A 16,153-nucleotide genomic window follows, 5' to 3' on the forward strand; every position below is an offset into this window, starting at 1 on the left:
CAAGTCAAAAAGAGAAACAATTTTAAATCTGCTACGGGACCCCGTACGGGACATTCTCCGGGCCAGCGCTACAGACCTGCGCGTTACTTCACGGAACACTCTGTCTCTAAACAGCCCAGGTTATTCAGGTTCTGGGCGACACAAAGAAACATCTTACAACAACTTTAAAAAAAAAAAACGGTCGAACGTGAGTAAGAGCGTGACGTCAGACTGCAGGGCGGGGCCAGCAGCGCGACACATGAAACGACGTGTATTCACCGGGAAACCATCCGGGACGCGACTCCGGGGACGACCACGCGGCAGTCCGGAGTGCACGTGAACGCTTGCACTTGAACGCCACCTGACGCTACCTGTGAACGTGAGGTGAAAGCTCCGCCCCCTCGCTCCCGCAGCCACGCCCCCGCGCATCATCCCGGAAGAAAAGCGTCAGAGGAGCGGCGTGCGTCAAGGCGACGAGCGCACAACGGCCCCGCGGCGTCAAAAGAGACCCACTTCCGCGGACTTTTTCCCCTCCCGGTCACTTTACGGTGCTTTTCTCCCCCCCTCCCGTGCGGACCCGCAGCCGACATGCTCATCCACGAGTTGTAAGTACCGCGGGGGGGGAAACGACGGTAACACGGGGAAGTTTTGAATGGAAAGACGGCGTCACGGCGACGTCAAAGTCGCAGGGAAAACGGGGCTGAAAAGGAAAAACGCGGCGCTTCCCTTGAGACGCGGAGGTCTCGCTTTTGTTTTTTTTCACCCGATCCAACTTGAAACGCGGAGGGTTTGCACGGTATTCCGCGTCCACTGCGTCTGTGCGTTCGGTTGTGCAGATGCAGAGCGGTGTTTGACGTTAGTTTGGTTAGACTTTAACGCCGGTCATACCTTTTTATTCTTCTTGTAAAGCGCCGTAATCTTAAACATTGGCCGAGTTTTTGCCCAAAATCCTAATGATCCCGAATGTTTCTGACGAGTTTGGAAGTTTTCACGAACTTGTTAAACTTCTTAAAGCACTGGCATAGATTACAGTCATTATTCTTAAGTAGGATTATGATTATATTACCATTGTTTTACTATTCAGCTATTATTTTTTTTCAATTAGTCGACCTGTCAAACTGCTATTTCTATTGTGCATTGAGACTGAAGGTGCCTGAAGTCTTCTATATGACGAATCAAATGTTATTTAAGATGACTAACACTAATTGTCGATTATTTGATGACATTTTGATTCCGTAAAGTCGCTGTATCTGTTAGAAAATGGTGTTTGCCGTGCGTTTTAGAGTCTGTATAATCCCACAATCACAATTACAATCATCATAAACATTTTAATTGTCGATGTGTCACGATTGTTCCTGCAGCTCGAGTTACAGTGCACATTACGACCTCTTAAACAAGCTACATTTTGCATTAGATTTGCAGTTTTCTCACTCAAAAGTATATTGTGCATCAGTGTCACATGACCAGGGGGGGGGGGCAAAGTACAAGGGCCAAGCTGAGCCCTTTGGTCCCTCTCTCCAGATGATAATTCACTTCATTCTGACCACGTTTAGATCGTATCGTGGCTTGTCTGCACGCCGTTCGTCCCGTTACGAAGTGGTAAACGCTGTGGAAATCTTCTTCTCCTTCTCCTCCTTCTCCTTCTCCTTCTCCTTCTTCATTCTTATAAAATATTCAGGCCTGGCAACGCCGCGACAGGTGGCGATTCATTGGCTATTGTAAAACGCCACACAAAACGCACACAAACGTTCAATACTGTCACCGGAGTCGTCTACACTCTGTTGTTCCACATATATTGTTAATAAAGTACAGCTCGTATCACAAACTGTGCTGAGCCATTATTATGACATACAATCTACTGCGTTTTTCCTTTCAGAGTTTTAATGGGTCGGTAAATATTTGTGGGCAAACTTAAGTCGCAGCCTTCATGATATTGCGTTGTCAGGAGCGCCGCGGTAACCTGAGGCCCGACACTTGCAGCCTGGTATATTCATCTGTTGCGAGCGGCGGCGTGACGGCCTTTTTTTTGTTTCATGATTTAATTTAGAATTTCAAATGTGACGTCTGTTTTACGCTGCAGTTGCACGTTTGAAACGCAAACGCAGTTATAGGAGTTTTTAATTGTTTCTATTTTTTTTTTTTACACTAAACTCACTCAATGTTTTGTGGTTGAGCCTTGACTTCTTACTATTTGCAGCGCCACCTTGTGTTGACGTGCTGAACTGTTCTACTGCTTCGACAGACAAACAAACAAACAAACAAACAGACTTGCGGCTAAAACCATCTGAACTCATCTATCACTCCTCAAAACAGTAGATTTTAACTGCAATATTGATTTTACATCATTTAAACTTGGATTTGTTTTTCCTTTTCATCTGTTGCGACTTAACCTGGGTGTAATTATTATGTTTTTCCACATGAAAGTTTGACTAAGATAAAAGAACCAAAAGTCGAGAGCATTAACTGTTAAAATTCTACTTAAAGTGCTCCTGTTTTTCTACTTATGACGTAGTTTGGTGGCGTAGAACGTGTGGTAAATATCCATCATAATTTTACATCCGTGAAGTTGCAGTTTGTGAAGAGAAAAATACAAGTTGGAAATGACAGTAAGTAGAGCCGAGTGCTTAAACAGAATCCCTCTGTGATGTCATCAACGTGCGACGTGCCCTTGAAAACAGACGGTTTACATTTAACTGACACACTTTCCTGACTGTTTAAATGATCATTCAACAAAAGAAAGGTGTTTTCAGGTCATATTTATTGTCAAATCGTAACTGTTTGTGCGATTCGTATGGATTTGTGCCTTGTTTACAGTTCGGTTGCTAGGTAACAGAACCACCTCTAACTATATGCCCATGTCCAACATTATGAACTTCGCCAAGTGTCAAAAAGTGTCCTGTGTAAGAAGAGAATCTAGAGGAGCTCAGATCGCCCTCAGGCTCATTCCCGAAAACCGGACTATTACCGGTTATTTTAAAGTTGTTTTAATACATCACAAACTTAAAGTAGTGCCACGACAATTCATTGACTGATTGTGACAAAATAATGGCATTTTTATCATGGTTATCTGGGCAAAACCGACTCTAAAACGCATTAAAAAAACGCCTTTATTTATAACCAAGACGGCGGGATTATCAAGTCAAAATGTTAAAAAAGAATAAACAATGTCTGATTTTCTTTATCAATAATACACTTTATTCATACATTTTTTTTATCGAGAAGCTTTCAGTCAGCAATTTCAACCTTTTATTGTGTTGCTGCATTTAAAGTCTTTCTGTACAATAGGAATAATGGTTTGACTCGTCCACTAATAAAACAATGATCGCTCGACAACTAAAATAATCGCCCAAAGTAGAAAAGTCACGTACGGAACATTTATTTCGGTTTAGGCACGATTTACAAGAAAGATCTGTGGCAAGTCTGTCAAGTTTAGTTATTTTTAGCAATGAAAATTGAGTAAATGTAAGATGAGTGTAATGCCATCAAACATCTACATCTCCACCTTGAACTGCACATTTACTCGCGTTTAAATTCAAGTTTAATCTTCACCATCCGCCGTCTTTTATCTCACATTTGTACAGATTTTGTCACACATTTTCTCGGCTTTAGAGAAACCACAAATCTGTTCGCGAACTTCTTGTCGTGTCACGTTTATCCTTTGTGACTTTTAGCTCTCGTAAAACCGTTTCACCCGCAGTAAACCGGTATTTTGTTAAACTCTGAGCCGCTCACGTTGGGAAGTCGTGTCGCCGTGACTTCCTTTTCGTTGACGTCGGCCGTCTGCGTTTCCGTTTGTCACTCAAATCGTTCTGTTTGTGTTTCAGCCGGATCATCCTCCCCATTTCAGTGGAAGAGGTAAGCGCTCACGGGATGATTTCACTTCACATTTTGAGAGCTTTTTCCCCCTCTACACGACGCCAGTTAAAGGCGTTTACTTCAGTTTGAGGATTTATTTGAACAAGTTGAGAGGAAGTAACGAGCGAGATAAGCTGCATTGGTTTCCGTCTCTTTAACAATGGGAACGTTTACACACAGAATACAAGGACCAGCAGCCGCTTTTAGTCCAATCTCTGATGTTCTAATAGTTATTGTAGAGTGTTGTGATGTCGAGATTATTCTGTTACTCATTCATCAGGTCACAATATAAACATAAAGACTAAAAAGATAATTATTATGGCCGTTATAGAAGCAAAATGGTGTAATTTCTGCACAATCTGGACCTCAAAAAGTGTAGTTTGTCCGAATGCAATAGTGAAGTTATTGGGATAGTTTGATTTCATAAAGTTGGTCACGTAGAAGGTAGCGATGTCGCAATTGTTCGGCTGGTCGATAATCGTGATTATTCGGGTCACAATATAATCATGAACCAAAAAAATGATAATCGTGACTGTCTTGGAAGCAAAATTAAGCCTTTTTAGTTCAATATACAGCCCAAAAAATAGACCTAAATGTAAATAACTTTTCATTATCTCTGTTTTTGACATGTTACTTTTATTTTTTATTTTATTTTTATTGTCTTTCAGAAAGTTCAATTTTGTAAATATTTCCCTGCTGTTCTGTCAGTCTCATTAATAATGGTGAATAATCGTTAACTTACATTTGATATCATGACATAACCCGAATGGTAAGCAAGGCACAATTCATACAGGAGGCAATTCAACAGGAACAAATTCACTTTACTCCACATATATACTAAATCTATAATTTACATGTACAACCATTGTATAAATACACCAAATAAAGTCAAAATTAGAAAAAGTGTAAAAACCTGTCATAGGCACTTTAATGCTCGGGCTGCAAATGGCTAAAGACTGCAATTATTACATACGGTATATCATTTCCAAAGTGTCCTGACTTGTGCAGTTAAAACCTGCTAACCCTGTAGTTTAGACATCGACAAACATGTTCTGAAACTCTTGGATTAATTCAGCAGTTTATATGTGAGCTTTGAATTAAATTGCAAAAAGTGCAAATCTAATCTCGATGCTTGTGTTTGACTGTGTTTACTGTCACTGTCACTGTTACTGTTACTGTTTGGATCGTTTCCGTTGTTGGTTTAAGTCATTTCTCTTGTGGCTCAATACAGTTTGTCTGAGTAAGTTTAGTGTAGATGCAATTTGAGATGTGCCGTTAATCAAGTTTGAATGGAGATTGACATTTCTAATGGTCAATTCTTGATTTAATCCAGAGTTTTACAGTCAGTTGTTGTCATTGTGCGCGTGTGGCTTGGAGCAGATGCAGTGATAATGATGATGGTATTTAAAGCGCCACCTACAGGTCGGATGACTCATTGAACTCAAATGCAGTTAAGTTCTATATATATTTAAAATTTTGCGAAAAGTTATACACATTTCATCCCATAATAGCATATTTTTGAGGTTTATAATTTCACTTCCTTTTTGTGATTGATGACATCACACTAGGAAATAGAGAAAAAACTCATCTAAAGTAAAAAAAAAAGTTTTAATTTGACAAATTAAAATATAATAGAGTTTAGAGAGACAAAAAAGTTGTTTCTATTGTGTAAATCATGCCTACACTTTGACTGGAACGTGTCCCTGGGATATGTCACTTCCTGTCATTTTCTACAGTTTTTCAAAGTTTTCTCCACAAATACCTGCTTGTTTGACGTAGAATTATAATTTTATATATACAACAAGTATGTAAACACCAAATAAAGTCAAAATTAGTAAATCGTAAAAATGTCATCATTTTAACAGCATTTTTAGGGTTCTACAAACTAAAATCGAACCAAAAACAAACAGGCATTATTGTCTCGTATTGACCAGTCTTTGACCCAACGTGATTTGACTTCTTCTGTTGTAGTCCTGTTTAGAAGCCAGTCAGGGATTATTTTTTCAATTATTTGACTTGTGAAACGACATTGACACTTTTTGAATACAGTATTAACTAAACTTTGAAATAGGGCTGCGCAATTATGACATCATAATCAAGATTTTGTTTTAGCTCATAATACTGTCAAAATGACCCTTTAGAGAAAGTGTAGAGCTTATATACTATTACTACTATTATTATTGATGTTTATGACACGTTTAAAAGCCTAGGGTGAAATTAGGTCAAGTTAAACCTCCTTAAATCAACTTGACTTTCTTTTAATGTATGTTTTTCCATTGGTTTTAGGTCTTGATGTCAATTTTAATTATGATTTTAAGTGACCAAATAATGTATAAACAGATATAACACAATAGATGCTTTTATAGCTTTTTCACACTTAAAAATACTCGCACGCTTTATTGAATTCACCTTGAAGTGTCTTGGAAATGGAAATAAGTTGTAATCGGAAAGCGTAATAATTGAAATCGCACTTATAAATGTGATTAATCGTGCTGCCCTACATTTAAATGGTGATTGAAGAATTCTAGATGGAGAATATTTAATGTATTAAGTGTATTATTCATGAAGATCAGAAATAGTTTATCCTTTTTTGACATTTTGATTTAATATTGCTGCCTTCTTTGTTATAAAAAGGTGTGTTTTAGTCCAGAATACGTTGTTTCGGTTGATTAGTGGATGAAAGCTTGAAGTCTTACTGTTCAGACATGTTTTTAGCTCTGTTTTTCCCACTTTCATTGCGTGTTTACTGGCGTTTCCAAAGCACATTGGCTGCCCCGTTGACCTCCTTCACATGCCTCCGCGCTGGCTCTCGACTTTATCTGCCCGCGTGCTCTTGAGCCGCTCGCCCCGCCAGCCGCCCTCACCTTTACCCCGCTTTCGCACCGTTCCTCCAGCCGCGAGTGGAGCCCGCGTCTCCACACTGGGCCCTTTGTGTCCGGGCCGTTGCTCCACTAAACCCCGCTAAACCGCTCGCTGCGTGACCGGCTTTTCCTGGTGATCCGTCCAGACGTCAAGCGAGTTCAGGACACTTTGTTTAGGCACAAAGTCACGGGAAGGGGCGGAGATTTTGACCGAGATGGATAAATACACATAAATGATGAGCTTTTAGCGATGTTGTACTGGCGCTCTGTCATCACGATTACTCTAAGGTTGGGTTAAAGGACAACGTTATGCTGAATATATTTTTTTAGGTTTTTAGTCTCATCAAAAACACACCTGGAGTAGCATTTAGCTCGATTCATGCTATTTTATGAATCCTTGTTAGAAACTCATCTCGCCTACCACGTCAAAAATACTATTCTGAATTTCCCCGATCTGTGGAGTTTTCTCGACCTAGTATCACAAGATATTTATAATATAATACAATATTTATTATTAAGCTATGTAATTCCCTCTGCAGCCAGTAGATGGTGCCAAATCTCAGTTAGTGCAGTAGTGATACAGACGTTAGTTTATTTATTTTATAAGAATTTTAGTTTATTTATTTTATAAGAATTTTAGTTAGATAAAACATGAGATGCCAAACTGAAGGTGCTCAAGAGTATGTTTAAAGTCTGATAACGATACAAATAAAGCTTAATAGTTGTCCTTTAAAGACATTTCAGATTTTTAATTTGTTTATTTAATAGTAAGCATTTGTTACGAAGGCAAAAATCTAGATTTTCTTTTCACTGGTACTTATGGAGATGTTGATCTCAAAGTACTTTAACACAAATGAAACTTTTTTTTATGAAGCTCAAATACAATTTTGAGGCTAGAAAATTGTATTAATTCATTCTTTGTAAAGCAAACTGACATTTCTACCCTCAAAATTCCAAATTGTGGACTTAAACCATTTCCATTTTTGATCTGAGGTCATTTACTCATGAAACATAATTTATGATCTACTCAATTTTGCCTCAGTTTTAGAACTTGGAACATTCTGACGACGCAACATTTGAAAGTCTATTTTGATTCGTGCTCGTTTGAGTCGTCCCGTGGCTTGAGCGCTGAGGAAACGTCCGTTTTCACCTTCCCTAGTACAGCTCAGTGCTTTACCTGCAGTACATTCAGTTTCTGGGTCATGTCATGTCCCAAAAGTGTCTCAAAGCCATTTTCATCCCTTTGAACAGGAAGTCAGTCGACCTATTGAGTCGTTTTAGATCAATGCTGTGGTTTACGATGAAGAAGCTGTCAAATCCTGATCCGATGAATAGTTTTTCACTAAATGGCATAAAAGGCTCAGTTCGCTGTGGAACAAACTCCAGTTTGTCTCGTCCGTGCCACGCCTCCACTCGTACGTCTCTTGTTCGTCACTCGTTCAGCTTCGCCTTGACTTGTTGCTCTGTCCTTGATCGGTTTTAGCGCGATGTCTTTTCACTCGAAGCCGTTTCCAGCCGACGACAGACCGTGACAGACGCGCAGCGGTCCGACCTGCAGTTCCACATTCCTGTCACAAACTGTCACAAACCTCTTCAAACACTGGAGCAGGTTATTTTAGGAGGCACATTCTGCTCCACATCTCCTCCTTTCCATCAGTGGCTCGCTTAAACTATTGGCAAATCATTAAAAATGTATTTACACTTCTAATAATAAAATCAAACCCATGTATTACCATTTTATAGTAGTTTTGTCTATAAAAGGTGTAATTCTGTTTTTTTCCCTCTAGTATCACGTAGTATCTGATATTTTTGACTCACTTTCTGGTGACTTCAGTTTAATTCCGTGTAATGACTGGATTGTGTCTCTTATTCTGGCTCATTATGACACTTTTGACGGATAGTTTAAGTGACTTTCTCGAGCTTTTTCTTCATTTGTTAAAACTCCTCGATGTGTTTCTTTGGACTTGTTTGACCAGGGGTGCAGTTGTTGTTTTTTTGCTTTTGAGTCACTGTTTTTCCGTCGTCAGCGGAAACCGAGGACCAGCCCAAACTGCTGACTCAAACACTCAACTGTGGCACTAAATATAGTCCTTTTGAGAGTTTGACTGTAATTAACATTTACTTTACATTATTGGTAGGGAGGAGTGGGAAATATATAAAAATGTAAATAACATTGTGATCATTTTTCTATACAAAATTGTAATATTGAGTTTATCGTTTAGTAGTAAAAATTAGGGCTTGGAATCACGGGGTCGGTCACAATCCCACGCAATAAACGACACGCTGCTCACGGTATGATAATATCACGATTTTGTGGTACATGGAATAATCAATATATTGCTCATGATGTATCACTAATTTTTTAACGAACCCGATGCATTTTAACAACGTTTTTCTTTCTTAAACCACGACCGGCGCAAACTCACACGGAAATACAGCCATTTTAATCATCAAAACAGTCAAAATGTCAAATGTTTTGCGTAAACGTGTTTCCCATCTTTAAACGAGCAACAAATTTGTTGCGCGGTCACAAAATAATTTGGGAAATTGTACCAAAAAATGACTCATGGCGATATATCGAAAAAGCAGCCCACGATATCGATATCACAATATTTCAATGTATGTCCCTAGTAAAAATACTACAAAAAGAGCTGGTTCAACATCTCTTTAATTTTTAATCTAAAGGTTTAGGGGCACATTCTAAACATTCTGAACAATTAAACCTCAACTAAATTCATTTAAAGACATGGTTTAACACATTTAACATAATCGTCTGAATATCGTATCATTAGTGTCGATTGTCATTCTAGTTACACATTCTTAAAGTGCCCCCTACAGGTTTGACAACTCATTGAAGTAAAATGCAGTTCAATAGATTTAGAATTTTGCTATAAAATTATAAAAATGTTATCACAGAACATTTTTTTTAGGTTATAATTTCACTTCCTGTTCGTAATTGATGACATCACACTAGGAAATTACCCAAAAACATTTGGCAAACACAAATTGAGGGTGACTTTATTTAGTTGAATTAATGTTAAAGATTTTAAAAAGTTAAAATCATGGGTTCGATTCCCGGACCAGACCAACATCACATGATCTCTCTGGGTGGAGTCTGCATGTTCTCCCCATGTTACTGTGGGTTCTCCCCGGGTTCTCTGGCTCCTCCCACCGTCCAAAGACATGCACGTGTCTCTAAATTGGCCCTAGTGAGAGTGAATGTTTGTCTGTAATGTCTATGTCTCTGTGTTAACCCTGCGACGAGTTGGCCACTGTCCAGGGTGCACCCCGCCTAAGGCCCGAAGTCACTGGGATAGGCTCCAGTCACCCGCGACCCCGAAAGGGAACAAGCGGTAGAAAATGGATGGATGGATTTTAAAAAGTTGTTTCTTTGTGTAAATTATACATAATCTATGACTGGAATGAGTGTCCCTAGTGTAATGACTCTTCCTGTCATTTTCTACACATTTTTCCAAGTTTTCTCCACAATTACCCGGTCGATTGGTGTAAAACCTAATAATCTATATGTACAACAGGTATAAATACACCAAATAAAGTCAAGACTAGAAAATTGTAAAAAAAAACAATTGTTTTTTAGGTTTGTTGTTTCACATCTAATCTCAGGTGTCATTGATCACAGTGTCCAGTAGAACAGGAGTAGAAGAAGAATGAAGTGTTTTGTCCCTGTGTCTCCAGTACCAGGTGGGGCAGCTTTACGCCGTCGCCGAGGCCAGCAAAGGAGAGACCGGAGGAGGAGAAGGAGTGGAGGTCCTGAAAAATGAGCCCTACAAGAACGGAGACGAGGCGGGACAGTACACGCACAAAATCTACCACCTACAGAGGTAACACTGCACACGCACAAAATCTACCACCTACAGAGGTAACACTGCACACGCACAAGATCTACCACCTACAGAGGTAACACTGCACACGCACAAGATCTACCACCTACAGAGGTAACACTGCACACGCACAAGATCTACCACCTACAGAGGTAACACTGCACACGTCACGAGATTTACCACATTTTCAGTGCATTTTCTTCCCTCTATTGTCTAAATTCCCTCTTGTAATAAAGAAGTTGTTGCGTGTATTTTGCTGCTTCAGTGAGGTACAATAGTTTTGTTTCCAGCAGAGGGCGTCAGACACATTTTGTATAACACAAACAGAAGTCTGACCAAAGCACAATAAGTACTACAAAGACTCTATCGATGCTCAGTAGTGTTTATAATTGTTGATGATTGTGTTTTTCACAGTAAAGTCCCAGGTTGGATTAGAGCGCTGGCTCCAAAAGGCTCTTTAGAGATCCACGAAGAGGCCTGGAACGCTTATCCGTACTGTAAAACAGGTGAGGCGCTCATGGAAACATCAACAGCATCATTTACATATATTTAACTAACTATTATTGTCTGTTTCTCTTCCCCTGTGACCCGCTGCTCTTCCATACAGTCCTTAAAGTAAGTTTATATAATTTTTTTTTTTTTTTTGCGCCATATCCTACGACTCATTGTATATTAGATTAAATTGTATTTCAAATACAATGATCAGGCCTGGCTCTGTTTTAAAAACAGTTTTGCAGCTGGTTCCTGTTCTGCAGCAAAAAACGGAAAGCAACAACATCCACATGAAGAGCAGACAACCACAGCCACAACAACACCCACACACTATACGGGTTACTATGACTACAAGTGTACACCACTTCAGTAAATAGACTGTTATAAAATATTTCGGTCAGTAAATTGACTGAAATAAAGCATTTGAGCCAGTTAAAAGACTAAAATAAAACATTTCAGTTAGTAAATGGACTAAAATGAGAAACTGATGCATTAATTTAACACTTTTTTTTACACTGTCAAATTTGATCTGACAGAAAGACAATGGCATTTGTTTTCTCTTTCCAGAACCCGTACATGGGTGAGCGCTTCATGATTGAGATCATCACGTGGCACAAGCCCGACATGGGCACCATCGAAAATGTGAGTCAGAGAATTGTTCAGTATAAAACGAGCACCTGCAGTTTCAGGTCAAAGTGTTCAGGAAAAAACAAGAATAAAACACCTTCGACCTGTTGTGACAATCGCTCAATAAATGTAAGAGGAATAATTATTATAGTGCACACCAAGTTGAGGTAATTTTCTTAATTCTTGTCGTGTGCTACATTGATATTTGAGCTGTAGAGGGTCAAATATTTAACATCTACGACTCATTATAGTTACTTGTATTAATTCTATTTCAGCTCATGTTCTATTTATGATCTGATTCATTTTTGAAACTGTTTTCTGGGATTTTCATCCTTTAAGTTTGTATCTTGCACTTCAAAATGTGTGGGCTTTTTGTCCCACGGGCCCATATCTTTTCAAGCACACAATGTATTATTTTAAATTAACTTTATAATTTGTCTTTACAGGTTCACGGTTTAGATGAAGCACAATGGAAAAACTGCAAAGTTATTGACATTGACATTGCTGCAGATTTGGATGAACCCAAGGTATCGCAGCCGAAAATTTTTAATAATTTTAAAATTTTTAATAATTTAAAAGATATTGAAAATCGGGACTTTATTTGTTGTTGTTGTTCAGGACTACAAAGACGACGAAGATCCAACCAAGTTTAAGTCTGAAAAAACGGGCCGGGGTCCGCTGTCGCCCGGGTGGCAGAAAACCCTGGAGTCCGACTCGAACACGCCCCACATGTGCGCCTACAAACTGGTCAGGGCCGAGTTCAAAATGTTTGCACTTCAAGGCAAAGTCGAGAGCACCATTCAGAAGGTGAGTTCAGTTTGCTCACAGGTCGCCTCGATTACGGCCTCTTTATTTATTTAAATGATCGTGAAAATGAAGTTTGTAGTGCGTGTTCGTAAAGCGCTTCAAACAGTCTGTTCTGTGCAATTTGAATGACTGTTGGATAAATCTGAAAGAAGTCGCTGAAGTGAGTCCGGCAGGTTTTACTTGAACTTGTCAAGATAAACCAGATTTTATTTATTTTATTTATTTTATTTATTTTATTTATTTTATTTATTTTATTTATTTTATTTATTTTATTTTATTTTTACAAAACAAAGCTTGTAGCCAATCAGCAAACGTTTATTTCCATTGCCAATGAACAGAATTTATTTGGTGATTTGGTGCAACATAAAACAATGAACAATGATAAAACAACCTATATAAAATCAAAAGGAAAAACAATTTAAATCTGCTATAGGATATAAATGAAAATGTACACAAATTTTACGGTCAAATGTACAAATGTCGAACATGGCTGCACAGAAATGTCTGGAGATTGTTACGCATGACGTGTATTCAAACAAACTTGTCCCTTTTTAAGTCATTTCACACAAAGATTTGCTCTTGAATCCGGCTTTAGGGGCAGGTGACGGTAGAGACTGTGTACGCTGAAACTGGTTAGAGTACAAACAGTGCGTTTTTAGAAATGTTTTTGAAAGTGTTCTTATAAGACCGCTCTGCGATTTCAGATGGAGAAGCGGCTGTTCACAAACTTCCACAGAAAGCTCTTCTGCTCCCTCGACAGTTGGCACGGCATGACCATGGACGACATCCGCCAGATGGAGGACAGGACCAAGGCCGAGCTCGACGAGGTCCGGTCAAACCCAACTTCTGTTCATTATAAAGGCCCTGACTTGAAGAGCGTGCAACAAAAACCCATTCCCCAAATCGAGTTTGACTTATTTTAATGTTCCGTAACTAAATGCATTTACAAGATTATAACTCAAGATTTAGCATAGTCAGTAGAATATACTCCGATTTACAGCTGATAACTGCTTGTACCGGGAAATGTATATCGCGTGAAGTGACACTTTTAACATGCATAGTAATTATTATAACATTGTGGCTATTCATTGCTCAAGAAGATATCTAGCAATATACATCAGGCGCCCTCTAGTGGTCAGTCTTAGTAAATCATTAAGACTACGATATTACTATAACTCAAATTAAAGTTAAACTACGGCACCTTTTCTTTTCTACACAATGATACTGTTATATAAAGCTACTTGTTTGCCACTTCTAACCGGCTTTTAACTTTGCAGATGAGGATAAACGGAGCTGTCCAAGGCACAAAAGCTGACAAATGACTCCAGTGAGTAAATATTCCTTTATACATTAGAGCGTTATAAATCGTATTCCTTGTTACTATGTTCTTGTACTTTTCAGACTCACAAAGCCCTCCTTCAAACGTCAGTGGACTCCACCGTTCTCAATAGCACCAATAACTGCTACTGACACTAATAAACACAGCCTTTTGGAATGTAATTGTGCATTTTACATATTTTGCATATCTACATTCCAATGCAACCACGGAAACTATTATTGATCAAATTATGCACCATCGACATCAGTGTATTGGCCTGATTGGTCTTTTGTGTTTGAGATCAGGGAGTGTCACTTGACTCTTGAAATTACATTTAGTTTTTTATTGTCTTTTCTTTTTAATTATGTTTTTCTGTCTGTTATGTACCACGTTTACAATACAGAGCAGTCTCTCTCAATCAGAAGCTAAATGCTGTTTGATTGAGACTAAATTATACATAATACTAGTAAAAAAACACATGTTCTGTAATGCAACCAGCCATTATGTAGAGTTTCAACTTGAATGCTTGATGTTGTCTCTTGAGATCGAGTTGTGATTGTTTAAAAAAAAAAAAAAATGCAGACTTTGTATTGAATTAAATTCTGGTGATTTTATTGTGCTCTACAATAATGTGTTTCATATATTCATGACCATTTTGCGCTAATATGAGTCATTCCTCTGTAAATGAATTAGTGGAGTTTGAGCCAGTGAACTGCATAAACTCAGTGTTTATACATGAGAGAGCAATAGATGCCTTGAAAATAAACCACAAGTGCTTTTACTATAAATCTCCTTTTGCATGATTTGTAATGCACCCACAATTTGCATATTTTTAACATTACACACTTACAACGGCCACAATTACAGGCCATGATTTTCAGACATAAATCTTTTTTTTCCCAGGCTGTCAAATATTTTGTTAATATTTTAATTTTAAGAAAGACCTTGAACATGATTACTGTGAACAGAAATATTTACCGTGTCTGCCATACGTGTTAATTAATTAAAATAACTATAGTCTACATCAGTGGTCCCAAACATTTGTAATTAACTTAGTTTTAATTATTAATCTTATTTTTTCCAGCATCTTGGGTTTAATCTAGCATCATTGTGGGTCTTTTCCTCCATTCAAAATAGATAATTTGTTTTACATAGCTAATCACTATGGCAACAGGACTTAATTTCTCATCAAACTAAAACGCATGGAAACACGTCTTATGTAATTGAACAAAATTAACAAAACTTTTGGCATTTGTTTAACGTTGTATTATACGTTTCTACAGTTACAGTAGTCGACTCTTAATTTGAAGGACATTTATTTTGAAACGTGGCGTGTTCCGGCGGAGGGGCGTGACACCGGAAGCACAACATTGGCCGCTGACGGACGCTTCTCCGCAGCTGTGGCTCGTGGTTTTACTGTACATTTGTTTACAGCAAAAGAAACGACCAGAACGGCCTGCGCAGCCACGATCTCACCGAATATAAGGTACAACTAGGACACTATTGTTATCTTCAGTCATGTGGTTTTAGTTTTACTTGGCATATTATATAAACATGAAAAAGTTTTATGCAACAAATGTACTCCATGTTGTTATTACCGGAATTGGCTTTTGGTGGCGATAGTTGTAGTTTGTGAGTAGTATTTTCCTCACAGATCGTTTCTAAAATACTCTGGTTTCTCTAAGGCGGTTACAATAATGCGTTTATTACAGTAGCTTACTTTAGCCTGAGCTTAAAAACACGTCGACTGCTCTGGGACTTTAACTATTTCGGCCGCTTAAACTTTTCTTTATCATTAAATCCTAATCAATCATAATGTCAGCCACTTTTCCAAAATGTAAAGGTGCAAATTAATATCCGGCAGTGCCAATGACTTCTGCTGCTTTGAACAAGTCAATTAACTTGTACTATTATTAAGCCATTTTACATTAATAATGTAGTTTACTATGAACCAAATGTAAAATTATGCTACACTTCAATACAAAAAAACTGAAACATAATGTCTCTACAATAATTTCCATGTCCTTGTTTTTGCAGGTTCGATGGAGGAGTCCGAGGAGCCGTCAGATGACACTCCAAAGGAGGAGAATCATGGAACAGAAAGCTTCAGGTTACGAATCTTATTAAAGCTGCAACAGTTTAATCTGAATCATCATGATTAGTTCAGCAGACTATTATTAATGTTTGTTATCATACAGACTATAAATCACATGTCAAAAGACGCTTTATAACAAAAATGGCAACATTATTAAATCAAAATGTCAAAATTCTGATTTCCATCAATAGTACAATTTATTTCTAAATATTCTATTCTTACCTTTCAGAACACCATATGTTAGTTTTGTATTTGGTTAAAAAAAAATATCAGTGTA

General features: G+C 38.2%; 2 protein-coding genes across 2 annotated transcripts in view; both read left to right on the plus strand.

The window, feature by feature from the left end:
• Positions 1-467: 467 nt before the first annotated feature.
• LOC140368680 (phosphatidylinositol transfer protein alpha isoform-like) lies at positions 468-14,569 on the plus strand. Its single transcript, XM_072455706.1, has 11 exons — positions 468-584; positions 3,804-3,834; positions 10,392-10,537; positions 10,952-11,043; positions 11,145-11,152; positions 11,597-11,671; positions 12,103-12,183; positions 12,275-12,463; positions 13,168-13,290; positions 13,741-13,790; positions 13,865-14,569. The coding sequence occupies exons 1-10, from the start codon at positions 568-570 to the stop codon at positions 13,783-13,785; spliced, it is 807 nt and encodes a 268-aa protein (XP_072311807.1). The 5' UTR covers positions 468-567; the 3' UTR covers positions 13,786-13,790; positions 13,865-14,569.
• A 558-nt stretch (positions 14,570-15,127) lies between these two features.
• The window catches only part of LOC140368614 (inositol polyphosphate 5-phosphatase K-like), a 17,453-nt gene continuing 16,427 nt past the window's right edge, over positions 15,128-16,153 (plus strand). Inside the window, exons 1-2 of the mRNA XM_072455599.1 lie at positions 15,128-15,267; positions 15,819-15,891. Coding sequence (XP_072311700.1) covers positions 15,824-15,891 — 68 coding nt within the window. The 5' untranslated portion in view covers positions 15,128-15,267; positions 15,819-15,823. The remainder of the gene's footprint in view (positions 15,268-15,818; positions 15,892-16,153) is intronic.

The sequence above is a fragment of the Eucyclogobius newberryi genome, unplaced genomic scaffold (genome assembly GCF_026437365.1).
Source record: "Eucyclogobius newberryi isolate DKJ021-1_F unplaced genomic scaffold, fEucNew1.0.hap1 SCAF_10, whole genome shotgun sequence".
Classification (NCBI taxonomy): Eukaryota; Metazoa; Chordata; class Actinopteri; order Gobiiformes; family Gobiidae; genus Eucyclogobius; species Eucyclogobius newberryi.

What these genes read in the sequence shown, in the direction of transcription:
- LOC140368680 (XM_072455706.1), top strand. An exon ending in AAAATCTACCACCTACAGAG is followed by an intron (nt 10,538 to 10,951) that starts GTAACACTGCAC and finishes TGTTTTTCACAG; the next exon opens with TAAAGTCCCAGGTTGGATTA. An exon ending in CCAAGGCCGAGCTCGACGAG is followed by an intron (nt 13,291 to 13,740) that starts GTCCGGTCAAAC and finishes TTAACTTTGCAG; the next exon opens with ATGAGGATAAACGGAGCTGT.